The sequence below is a fragment of the Terrapene carolina genome, unplaced genomic scaffold, assembly GCF_002925995.2.
Source record: "Terrapene carolina triunguis isolate 2854851 unplaced genomic scaffold, T_m_triunguis-2.0 Scaffold94, whole genome shotgun sequence".
Classification (NCBI taxonomy): domain Eukaryota; kingdom Metazoa; phylum Chordata; order Testudines; family Emydidae; genus Terrapene; species Terrapene triunguis.
The window spans coordinates 3,422,335-3,435,142 of NW_020664445.1; the positions used below are offsets into that span (position 1 = coordinate 3,422,335).

Genomic DNA, 12,808 nt, shown 5'->3' on the forward strand with positions numbered 1-12,808 from the left:
TGGTTGGATGGGGCGAAGGTTTGGGGGGGGGGTCAGAGGACAGGGGGGGTTGGATAGGCGTGGGAGTCCTGGGGGGCCTGTCAAGGGGCAAGGGTGTGGATAGGGGTCGGAGCAGTCAGGGGACAGGGAGGGGGGGGGGTTGAATAGGGGGTGGGATCCCGGGGGGGACAGTTAGGGGCAGGGGGTCCCGGGAGGGGTTGGTCAGGGGACAAGGAGCAGGGAGGGTTGGATGGGTTGTGGGTTCTGAAGGGGGCAGTCAGGGGGTGGGAAGTGGGAGGGGGCGGAGGCCAGGCTGTTTGGGGAGGCACAGCCTTCCCTACCCCGCCCTCCATACAGTTTTGAAACCCCGATGTGGCCCTCAGGCCAAAAAGTTTGCCCACCCCTGTTATATTGGATCGAGGTCTGGTCGCGCTAATGCTGATGTGCTTACCCCTCAATTATAGTGACCAAACATTGCATATTTGTCCTGATACTCACTCGCACAGCGAAAGCTTTCCCTAATCCTTGCTTGTCAAAGGTAGGCCAGTGATTCTCGCATGCAGCCACCAGGGGCTTTTCTTGTGGCCTCTGCCTCCCGGGAAGTGAGTGGGGGAGGGGGAGGTAAAGCAGTGGCCCCTCCCCCAGGGCTGCCAGCAGGGGTTGGACCCTGCTCCCCCTGACTCAAAAGCTGGAGGAGCAGGCAGCTGGTGAAGTTCCCCACTTTCCTGGGGATGGTGGGGCTCAGGCTTCTGGCATGGCGGGGTGGGGAGGCTCTGCCCACAGGGCTTCAGGCTCTGACCCTGGTCCCTGGTTGTGGGGCTTCTGGCTCTGTCCCCAGGCTCACACACACACAGCATCACCCCCGGCCCCCGCTGCCTCTTCCGACCCCCAGCTTTGGCCATGTGGTGGTGGCAGGCTCCAGTCACTGGCTGCAGGGCTTCAGGCTCTGGACCTGGTCTCCAGATGCACGGCAGTGGGCTCTGCCCCAGATTCACCGCCCCCATATTGCCCTTGGCCCCCCCACCTCCCCGGCCACTCACCCACCCACCCACCACCCCTGACTCTCATTGCGTCCCTTCCCACCTACCCATCCAAGTCTTAATTTGTCCCTGGGCTTGTGTAAGTCTGCTGTGAAAAGTAATATTAACAAATATCACAACAGTCTTTTCACAACAGACTTACTAGCTAGCAAGTCTTTTTTTTTTTTTAAGGGGAAAAAAAAAAAAAAAAAAAAAAAGACAAGAACATCCAAAGCACCTTATTTGTGCTCCTATTCTGTTTCAGTCCAGCAAAGAATAGAGACAACTTCACATTTTTTTATTATTGCATCTGCAAGAAAACCAAACAACCCTACATAAATAAATCAGAATGATTTGGACTTATATGTGTGCATATTTATTTGTTTTTCCTAAAGTTAATTAAGTATTTAGGAAAAACTGTCATTGCCACCACCAGCAAGAGTAGGTGGTCGTGCTCTGAGGCCACTAAAATTTTTTTTGAGAAACCCTGACTTCAGCTATGATTACACTGTGCCACAGCAGGGACTACAGGGTGTGAACTGCAGAGCATACCAAAGTGTTGCTCTCTAAGGGGAGGTCATCACTGAAAATGCTGCAGTGGCGCAGCTGCGCCACTTCAGTGAGGATACTGTCTACACTGATGAGAGGGCATCTCCCATCCAGGTGCTCCACCTCCATGAGAGGCTGTAGTTATAGCAACGGGAGCAGCCCGCCCTTGAGAGAGAGCTGTCTACACTGGGGGTTAGGTCAGTATAACTGTGTAGACCAAGCCCAAGGGTATGTTCACACAGGGATACCCCCCCACACTCTGCAATTCACACATTGTAGTCCATGCTGCAGCACAGTGTAAACATGGCCTAAGTCTGACAAGCAAGAAGTAAGGAAAGCGTTTCACCCTGGCCGCCCTCCTCCGAATACCACAGAACAATGGCTAATTGCATCCAAGTGACCAACATCTAAACAGGTAGGAAGAATTCCAGCCACCCATGAGCCACCATCTAAACAGGTAGGAAGAATTCCAGCCACCCATGAGCCACCAGGATCTTTGGTCTCTGTCCCTGGCTACACTACAGCCTTTAGAGAGTCTGATGGATAATACATAACAGGATTTAAAAACATGCAGCCACATGCCATTGTACATCCACGGGAAGAGCAGCAGTACTGCACATACTTCAGGTAAAACGGTTAAGCTGTGGCACGGATAGCCCTTAGGTCATAACCAGGCAAGTCTTTCCAGGTAACCCCACAATTCACAGTACGCACACTACCTCCCCTGCCACACTATATACAAACTGGCTACTTCCTAATAGGGAAGCAAGCAGATTGAGTAAGTTGCAATGAATATGGAGTACAAACTAGTATTTTTAAAAAGTGGACTAAAATGGCTGACAATGCAGCTTCCTGGTTCAGGCAGGGAAACGAGTGCAATGAATCGGGAGGTACTCTCTTTCCGGTCTCAGGATTCTATGCATTTGAAAGCATTTGACCTGCTCCTTCCAGGGGCAATGGAAAGCTCTGATAGTTAAACATTTTAACCTAGCATGACTATGTAGTTCAGATAGTGTAAAGGGAAGCCATTTTCCAGAAGGGTTCTGATTTGTGCTTTTTGTGTTGACAGGACTTTAGCACAGTACTGGCCACACAACTGGTTTCTAAATGATGAAGAAAAAGTGAAAGACATGCCACAAAAAAACAAAACACTGAACATGGTTCCTTTTAGTGACCTCAAAACCACCTCCAAACCAGTCATTTGTTATGCAGATGTGATCCATAAACAGCCTCTCACTTAGCAGTAAGTGGTCACCTCAGAACTTGCCTGAGAGTTGCATATGTTGAAAACCACATGAAGCTTCTCAAAAGCATTTTTAAAAAATCTCTGGTTAAAAGGAGTCCTTATGTAAACATAAGACACTAGTAACAGGCCAGGTTCTCTTTCTAATCTTCACATCACAAATGCCTATGGTTAGCCAGTAGTAATATATAATCATCTAAAAGGCATTACAAGGTCAATGTATCAAGCTTCATTATTTAAGTTTCAAATAGTATCTGGCCTCTAGCAGCAGCTGTTAATAAATAACAAGTTGCCAGAAATCCAAGGACAGCAGAGAGAATTCACATTTTTCTTATCTAACACTAATATGCAAAGTAACAGAGCTATACAGCAGAACAACTGGATGTATTATAACATCACTGGGCCACAATCCTGCAAACATTTAGATATGCAAATAACTTTACTGCAGATTAACAAGTTTTAGAAGTCAGAGTAGGGTGACCAGATGTCCGGATCTTAGAGTCTTTGTCTTATATAGGCACCTATCCTCCCCCCCCCCCCCCCCCGGGGTTTTCACACTTGATATCTGGTCACCCTAAGTCAGAGGCACACTAATACTGCCTCACAAGTGTGACTGTGTTCACTCTGACCATTGTTGCTTGAATATATTAATTTATGATAACACTTCATAACATTTATTTGTAGAATTCCATGCTACCCACAATGTGGTAGATGCTGTCCAAACAAATACACCAATTATAGAAGTTCCAGAGTCACAGTCATACAAGAACTATTTAATCTTTGCTGAGAAGCTGGGCGAGAACACTGGGTTTTGGTGAAAACGATCAGGTTTTAATGGATTAGCAGACCGAGAATTAGCTAGAATCTACTGAAAATGGTTAAATGGCACAATCAAGAAATAACACTCTTTTGGAAAATAAATAAAAAAAAAAAGCCACCAAGCTGCCCCACCCCACTCAAGAACCCAAACAAAAAAACACAACATTCCTAAGAATTGTGGATCTGTAATAGGAAACTGAATAGTAACCCTAGCAGTGTGATGGTGAAACACTAAGTACAAGACTAAGTAAAATATTTATGTCTGAGAGGAAAAAATACTCTATTTTTAAAGTCTCTCTCTCTCTCACCAGCATCTCATTAAGACTACCATGAAGAATTCTGGTAAGGTATGTATAAATATAAGTCATTCATAATTTTTTTAAATTGCTCTCTTCTCAGCAGCACACAATTGTTACTGAAAGAGTATTTGGAGCCAAGGACTTCTCCAATGTGTAAATATTACTTTTTCCAAAGTTATTCTATGTTTGCAGTTTTAAATAAAATGCCATCTTGAAACACACACATGCTTTTCAGCAGCCTTCTAAAGGTTACTATTACGGATCTGTTTATCCCACAAACTCAGCCATATCTGGGGTCCTGTTCTGACTACAAAGGGTCCCAACTTCCAGGACAGTGGGTAAGACCCTGTCTACACTACAGGTTAGAACGGAGTAAGCAGGTCAGGGGTATAACCCTGTCAGAGCCAGGTCTCCCGACAGTTGTATAAGTAGCATAGACAGCTCTTAATCTGAAGGTAAAGACCCAGAAATGGGTCATGCAAAGCAGGGAAACAATTTTTAGTTGTCCTTAGCACCACCCATAACTTCCTATTATTTGAAAATTAAATAAACAAGGTAGCATTTAATATGAAATTAGACTAGCCCTAGTAATCTGTATTAGGATATGCTGCCATTCTACAGTGAGATGAAACAAACGCAATCTCCACTGTGGGTAAAGAGCTTCCACTAAGTTTATGTAACGGAGGTGAGCTAAAATGGTTACAAATAAACCTCCTGGAAGACACAGTAGGAACAGGCACTTGAACTAACATTTGGGAATACGGCTGAATCCACTCAGACTAGCGGGGCTCAGCACAGCTCTCAGGAGCCAGGGCTTTGTTTGGAGTAGTTAACTTTGGTTTGGGTGGAACAGTGAAAGGCCTAACACTGACTTCAGGACACTGTTCTTTATTCCCTGACATTTCTGTTCATGAACCCTATTTTAAGGAGTTTCTCAACATAAGCTTGATATGGATTCATATATTTGTCTTATTGTGCTCTACTGACACTAGTAAAATATTTAACACAAGCTAGTCTCATTTCATCCTTTGGGGTGTTACACATGATTTTAAATACAGATTTAGGACGTGAGAAGGCTGTCTCGGGGGATGAAACACGTGTGTAAAACGCCTCGGGCAGACAATGAACCAGCTCTCACGCTGGGAGCCTGGGGATAGGCAGGAGAGACGAGGTGGGTTTGAGGAGTTGGCTGAACTCACCGAGCTGTGCCTGTATACAAGGGGACCTAGGAAAGCCGTGGTTTGGAGCGGAGAACTGGGGGGGAGCTGCGCGCATAGGTGATGAGATTAATGACAAAGCCGATTTCACCAACATTTCACCACTTCCAGAGACAAAAGGAATCGTGAGCCTGACGCTTCCTGCCCCTGGGCCCAGCAGCTAGCGGCCAGGGTCGCCGCACGCAGGCAGCGCTTTAGTGGTACACAGTTGGGGTCGCGCTGTTGGGTTACAGAGCCCGGAGCGCGGCACAGGGGGAAGTAGCAGCTCCCTTGGGACCGGCCTCTCGCCTGCCTGGCGGAAGGGCCGCGCGGGAATTAGCGAGGACTGCGCCGGGCGGGAGCGCGTGGGTCTGGCCGGGACCGGGGGGCGCTTACCCAGCAGCGGGGACGGGTCGGGGCAGTCCGGCGGCGGCCCGGGCTGGGCGTGGGAGCTGTTGGCCGGCCGGGGGCTGCGCGGCGGCGGCGGCGGCGGCCCGGGCTGGGCGCGGTTGGCGGCCCCCAGGCTGCGCGGCGGCGGCTCAGAGTTGCGCGGCGGGCGCAGGTCGCTGCTGCCCGCCAGGTAGTAGAGCAGCGTGGCCGAGAGGTGCAGGGCGCAGAAGACGACGAGCAGCCGGCAGGCCCGCTGCAGCGAGGTGCCGGGCAGGGCCCCGCCGCCCTGCGCCTCCTTCATGCTGGCGCGATCAGCCGCGCGGGCGCATCCCCCGCTCTGCGCCGCGGCCGCCTCCCGGGAGTCCCCCTGCGGGGGCCGGCCGAGCTGGGCTGGGGGAGGCGGGCCGGGCTCCTCCCCCTGCGGCGGAGAGCTGGGCTGCGCCGGGCTGGGCAGGGGCGGAGCGAGCCGAGTAGTGGGCCGGGCAGGCGGGCCCTGAGCTGTACCCACGGCCCGGCCGGGAGATCGGCTCCTGGGACCCGGCGCGCCCCGGTCTCGGGAGGCGCCTCCCCCCTTGCTCGGTCCCTACTGTCCACACACCCCAGCCCCCGGGTGGGGGGAGGGTTGCAGTCGTGCTGGCGGCGATGGGGGGGCCTGGAATCAGGTGTGACATGACATCTCTGTGTGGGGCTGCTGCCGTGTCCGGGAGGCAGGAGCTAGGCAGTGACAGAGGTGAAGACCACCTGGCTGGAGACCTAACCTGAGCAGGCTTGAGGAGATGGTGACAGGCAGGGCATGACCTCCAGTGCTTCTGGGGGCCTGCGCCACCCCTGGCCTCCAGGGGAGTGTTGGGCACCCGTGAAAGCCAGGCGAGAGGTTGGGGGTCATGGAGCACACTGAGGAGGTGGCCAGTGGTGGAGGAGAGAATCGGAGGTGGAGCTGTGTTTGCCCCTGAGGCCCGGCTCCTCGCTCAAGTGTGAAAAACCCACCCCCTGAGCAGCATAGTTAAACTGACCCAAGTCCCCGTGTAGACAGCGCTAGGGTGACGGACAGATTCTTCCTTCCACCCAGATGCCGCCTCTTGGGGAGGTGGATCCCCGGGCCAGTGGGGACCTCTCCCATCCGCACAGGTGGTGTCTGCACTGAAGAACTATAGTCCTGTAGCATTTTAAGGGCAGACAAGCCTGAGACATGGAGGTGGAGCCACACATTAGGGCATCCAAATACATGTACAGTGGAATGCCAATAACTGGGGCATGTGGCAGTTACAGTTAAAAGCAGAGCGTTGGGGACTGGGAGGGAAAAGGTGGAATGTCAAAGTGGAGAGAGTAGAGTGTTGACCCTTGTGGGACTCCATAGATGGGGCAGATGAATTGTCACTTCGGAGGCGGAGTAAGAGACCCAAGGACAGCAGAGAGCCAGGTACCTGCTTGGGTATGAAAGCAGCCAGGTTGATGGAATGGGCCACAGTGTCCACAGCCATGATAGGAAGGAGTTCGTTCATTGCACACTGAGGAGTAGGCTGCAAGTGAAACCCGTATGGAAATATATTGGCAGGCGGGTGAGAGAGTTCAACCGCTTTGCCTTTATTGCATTAATAATGCCTACTTCTAATGTAGTGCATGTCATCGATGGCACTCAAAACACTTCACAAAGGAGAGCAGTGTCATTATCCCCATTGTACAGTTGGGGAAACCGAGGCACAGAGGTGGTTTTATGGGAACAGGGATACCTATTGGCAGGTGAAAGAGAGTTGGGAAAGCAGTTGGTGATAAGAGTGATAACAAAGGGTGCAAGGGTGTGGAGATGGGCTCAAGCAATAGGGGAAAGAAGAGGTTAAGGGAGGCAGTGTCTTCCTTAAAGCACTGAGTAATGTCAGGAAGTAGTAGGAAGGAGGCCAATGTGGGAGGCAGATTGCAGTGCTTCGGGGAGGAGATGTGATCAGATAGAGCAGGCGTTCTCAAACTTCATTGCACTAAGACAACAAAAATTATTACACGACCCCAGAAGGGGGGACTGAAGCCTGAGCCTGCCCGAGCCCCACCACCCGGGGGGGGGGGGCGAAGCTGAGCAGGCAGGAGGCCTGTAACCCAAGTCCCGCTGCCCAGGGCTGAAGCCTCGGGCTTTGGCCCCAGGTGATGGTGCTCAGGCTTTGGCTTTGGCCCCAGCAAGTTTAAGCCTGCCCTGATGATCCCATTAAAATGGGGTTGCAACCCACTTTGGGGTCCTGACCCACAGTTTGAGAACTGCTGATATAGAGTAATAAACCACAAAGCCAGAAGGGAACCATTGTGATTGGTATTGTTTATTATTGTAGCATGAAGGAGCCCATGTCATGGCCCAGGACCCCATTGTGCTGGGCACGGCACAAATACAGAACAGAAGGACAGTCCTTGCCCCAAGTCTGATCAGATAGGAGCTCATGTAGGCTTGTTTAAGATCTGTAATTTATAGATGTTTGTCCCAAATGGCTGCTTCAGGACATTTCGTTTTCTGTGGGGTCCCCTCCCAAGTCCCCATATCTCTGTCTTTGCACCCCACCCTCAAAGACTCCTTCCAGGTGAGAAGAGCAGATGCAGCTCCTTCTGGAACAAGCCAAACCCTTCTTCATCACTTGGAGTAGGTCTGCAACCAGGGCATTCACCTGGCTGGAAAATGGGTGTTTGCAATAAAACTTGACAATTTTGAAATTTATTTTTGTCTACAAATTTCAAAAATGAAATTTTGTTTATCTTTTTTAAAAAAATGTAGAACTTTTTCAGTGTCAATTATCCCTCCCCATTTCTCCCTTTCTTTTTTCCATTTTGCCACTGAAAAGGGAAAAACAAGAAGGAAAAGGGGGAGAAAAACAGAATAACAAACTGCACATTTTTAATATTGGAGATTTGTTAAAAGAACAAATTCTTGGAAAAGTATTTTTTTACATGAAAATTTCAGTTTTAGAAAAAAGATCACGTAGAAATGAGAACAATAATTGTTTGAAATATTTCACCAGCTATATTGAGCATGCTGCTGCAGCAGTGTTTCCTGTCTCTGCTCACCAAGGAACAAGGCACCAGGCTGAAATCCTGAACTCAGATAGCCCAGACTCGGGTAGTCAATAGGTGGACGATGGGCCAAACCTGGACCACCAGATGCTTTTGAATGGACCCAGAAATCTTTTTATTTACTAATTGTTGTTGGGTTTTTTATTATTTTCTCTGGAGTCTGGACCTCGATTATACCTTACCAAGAAACTTGGCAAAAAATAATTGACTATTCCTGGCCCAGAGGGTGTTTTATTGCACTACCTTTGGTTGCCAATCCAACCCAATTCTCTTTCCTGTAGTGAAAGACAATGCCAGCAGCCTGCCAGCTAGAGCTGGGTGACTTTTTTTGGATGAATAGTTTACTTGCAGTTTCAGTCAAGCTGAAAATTATTGGTTAATTTGATATGAATCCGCTGAATAGTTTTAGAAAAAAAAAAAAAAAAAAGAGTGAGTGTCCAACCTACCTGGCAATAGAGTTATTCTCATGCTCTCGCTAGCCAAATGACTATTCACAGTCATTCATAGTGGCAATTCATAGTCATTCACGTTCAAGTACCTGCTCCACCAAAGGAAAGCAGATTTGAGATTCTGTGGTGGTTCTTTATTCAAAAAACAGTGCTCAGAACAGTAAGTTGTTTTATGCCTTCCATTTTTAGGTAGAAATGGATGGCATGAAATGCCCCAGTGATTGTAAAATGCCTCAACAATTATCACTTCATGTAAGTTCTCAATATTTTCTCTCCTTGACATTGATGCATTTCGTGTTTACACACTTGACAGCTTTTCATCACAAGTTATGTAAATTGATTACTCAGCCTGATCTTCCTTCGCAAGATCCTATGACTCACACCAAATTACCCCTGTGTGTTTGTTTTTGGAGGAAGTTGCTTTATGTGACAAAAAAATATTGACGTTGGCTTTCTGAGTTAAATGGGGTTATTTTGTAACAAAGCTCCATTTTATGGAATCCTCTACAAGTTTTGGACAGCATCGGCACCTCTTGCTTCACATTTGACTTGTCTAAGGATCACATACCTACATAGGGCATGGTCAGAGGCAAGTGGAGCTGTGGCATGGGCAGGTCTGACAACTCCTGTGTTTTCTGTGTCCATAGGGTGTTCACTTACTCCTGACAGCCGTGTTTTGGTGAGCCAGCACTTCTGCCACTCTGTTTCCTTTATCTCCCTCAAAGCAAAGGAGGCTGTTAGTGGTGCATTCAGGGCCCGGTCCTGCACCCATTGCAGTCAGTGAGAGTGCTTCCCGACTGCATAGTACTGCCTGTTCATTTCGCTGCGTCTGGAAACTAATGAAATAGAAACACAGACAGCTGACTTCTGAAATTAGACTGTGGCTGTTTTCAGCTAATCCTGTGGAACAGAGAGCTGTGTTACTCATATGAAGTAAGATAATGTCACACCCATAACACATAATGTACCATAACACACCTGGAAGCTGTCTGTGTGATCAGATTTAACCCTTCTAATGTTCTGGGTCTATCTGACCCCAATGCTCACAACAATGTAAAGAAAAATTTTTATGCCAACACCCGTTCCTCTTCTCAGGTAGGATGAAGTCAATCTTTCCCCATTGGTTTTATCATCCTACCTGTTGTGGGTTTTGTGTAGCAAAAAAAGTCACTAAAAAGATAATGGGGTAAGTTCGACCCCTCAATGTTAGTTAATGGGGAAAATGAAAGTACTATACTTCCAAAGTCTTTGGGGGGGGAGGGGTCTCTTGGGCCCCAAACATATACACAAGTGTAAATAAAGCATGATAGGCAAACCACTGCCTCTTCTTTACGTATTCTCAAACTATGATGAGGACTATGATGTTAGCATTGGTCTTGTCTGAATACCTGTTGTGGTTTTAGAGTAGTGAAAAAAGTCACTCAAAAGGTATTGGGGGTCAGTTAGACCCCAAATTAATTATGTGGTATTCCAGCATCAGATTGTTTTTACTTTGAGGCCACCGTTATGATAGGATCACATGAATCTTTCAGTATGGTCTTTAGCATCATAGTTTTAGTGGTTTTTGTTTGTTTTTTTAAAAAGCACCAAAAGTGTCGTGGGGGTCTGTGAGACCCCAGATGACATTTGCCTCATGTATCAGCACAACTGTCCAGCAAATTGAGTATCTTTGATGATAACACTGTGATCTGAAGATGTGGGCTGTAGCCCACGAAAGCTTATGCTCTAATAAATTTGTTAGTCTCTAAGGCCTGGTCTACACTAGGCGTTTATGTCGAATTTAGCGCCGTTAAATCGAATTAACCCTGCACCCGTCCACACCACGAGGCTATTTAGTTCGACACAGAGGGCTCTTAAATTCGACTTCTGTACTCCTCCCCAACGAGGGGAGTAGCGCTAAATTCGACATGGCCATATCGAATTAGGCTTGGTGTGGATGGAAATCGACGGTAATAGCTCCGGGAGCTATCCCACAGTGCATCACTCTGTTGACGCTCTGGACAGCAGTCCGAGCTCGGATGCTCTGACCAGCCACACAGGAAAAGCCCCGGGAAAATTTGAATTCCTTTTCCTGTCTGGGCAGTTTGAATCTCATTTCCTGTTTGGACACCGTGGCGAGCTCAGCAGCACTGGCAACGATGCAGAGCTCTCCAGCAGAGATGGCCGTGCAATCCCAGAATAGAAAGAGGGCCCCAGCATGGACTGATCGGGAAGTCTTGGATCTCATCGCTGTGTGGGGCGATGAGTCCGTGCTTTCCGAGCTGCGCTCCAAAAGACGGAACGCAAAGATCTATGAGAAGATCTCTAAAGCCATGGCAGAGAGAGGATACAGCCGGGATGCAACGCAGTGCCGCGTGAAAATCAAGGAGCTGAGACAAGGCTACCAGAAGACCAAAGAGGCAAACGGACGCTCCGGATCCCAGCCCCACACATCCCGTTTCTACGAGGCACTGCATTCCATCCTTGGTGCGGCTGCCACCACTACCCCACCACTGACCGTGGACTCTGAGGATGGGATATTGTCCTCGGCCGGTTCCTCGGACATGTTAGCGGACGGGGAAGATGAGGAAGGAGATGAGGAGGACGAGGCAGTCGACAGCGCTTACCAAGCTGATTTCCCCGACAGCCAGGAGCTCTTCATCACCCTTACAGAGATCCCCTACCAACCCTCCCCAGCATGTAACCTGGACACAGATTCAGGCGAAGGATCAAGCGGTAAGTGCTTTAAACATATTAACCTTTATTTTTTACAAAACTTGAATATTAGTACTAAGAACAATCTGTGAATCATGATTTCTTCCCCCTGGGCGCTTAAGTAATCAGTAACAACTATTTAAAAAAAATCAAACAGTGTCCGGTTGTGCATGATTGTGCTGCCCAAGCTGCTCCACTCTTTAGTCCCTGCTACTGCAGCTACATTAGAATCCTGTCTATATGTCCGGGGATAGAGCAGTAGTCCTCCACAGACATCTCCACAAAGCTCTCCTGCAGGTAATGGGATAGCCTGTTCATCAGGTTCCTGGGGAGAGCGGCTTTACTTGGTCCTCCGAAGTAGGAGACGTTCCCGCGCCAGGAGACAAGCAGGTACTCCGGTATCATTGCCTTGCATAGCATGGCGGCATAGGGCCCCGGTCTCTGCAGGCTTTCTCGAAGCATCCGTTGGATCTCGGTGTCCGGGATCCTCATGAGAGTAATGTCGCTCATGATGACCTGCTTTGAATTAGGTAGGGGACTGTTAGTATTGGGACTGCTTGCAACAAGTTCCTTTACAGAACTGTGACCGCTGGTTTACAGCCACGCGGTGGGGGCGGGAGAGGGGCAGCATACAGGGATCTTTCCCTGGCTCATCCGCGAGGGGGTGGGACAGGGCCAGAGTTCCTGCTTGGCCGATTGCTGGCAGCACAGACTGGCAGTGCTTTCAATGTGAAAGGAGGCCAGTGGTACTCCTAAAGTTTTAAGCAGCCACAAGTCTACGGCTTACCACGTTTGCCTGCTACAGAGAGTACCGTGTCCTGCCCCGCTTCCCAGATCGGCAGTGCAAAAGCCCAGGCAGTGAAGGCGAGGTTCAAAAATTCGACCTTGTCCTGAGTGCGCATGTGATAGGTGTGGTTCATGGTCTTGTTCACAGAGAAAAACTATGTTCTTGATTCACAACCACATTTATCTTTCGGAGGAATTCACTGCCTTTTCCTCATTCCCAAAGCCACATCTGCAACTGTCTCCCAACACTGCTTGGCATCACACTCCCAGAGGCTAGCGCACATTAGGCGGAGGAAGAAGAAGACGCGAGAGGACATGTTCTCAGAACTAATGGGCTGCT

At 49.0% G+C, this 12,808-nt stretch overlaps 1 protein-coding gene across 1 annotated transcript in view; it reads right to left on the reverse strand.

Moving 5' to 3' along the window:
• Positions 1–5,878, reverse strand: part of B4GALT1 (beta-1,4-galactosyltransferase 1) — a 63,648-nt gene extending 57,770 nt beyond the window's left edge. Inside the window, exon 1 of the mRNA XM_024203072.2 lies at positions 5,501–5,878. Coding sequence (XP_024058840.1) covers positions 5,501–5,795 — 295 coding nt within the window. The 5' untranslated portion in view covers positions 5,796–5,878. The remainder of the gene's footprint in view (positions 1–5,500) is intronic.
• Between the last annotated feature and the right edge of the window lie 6,930 nt (positions 5,879–12,808).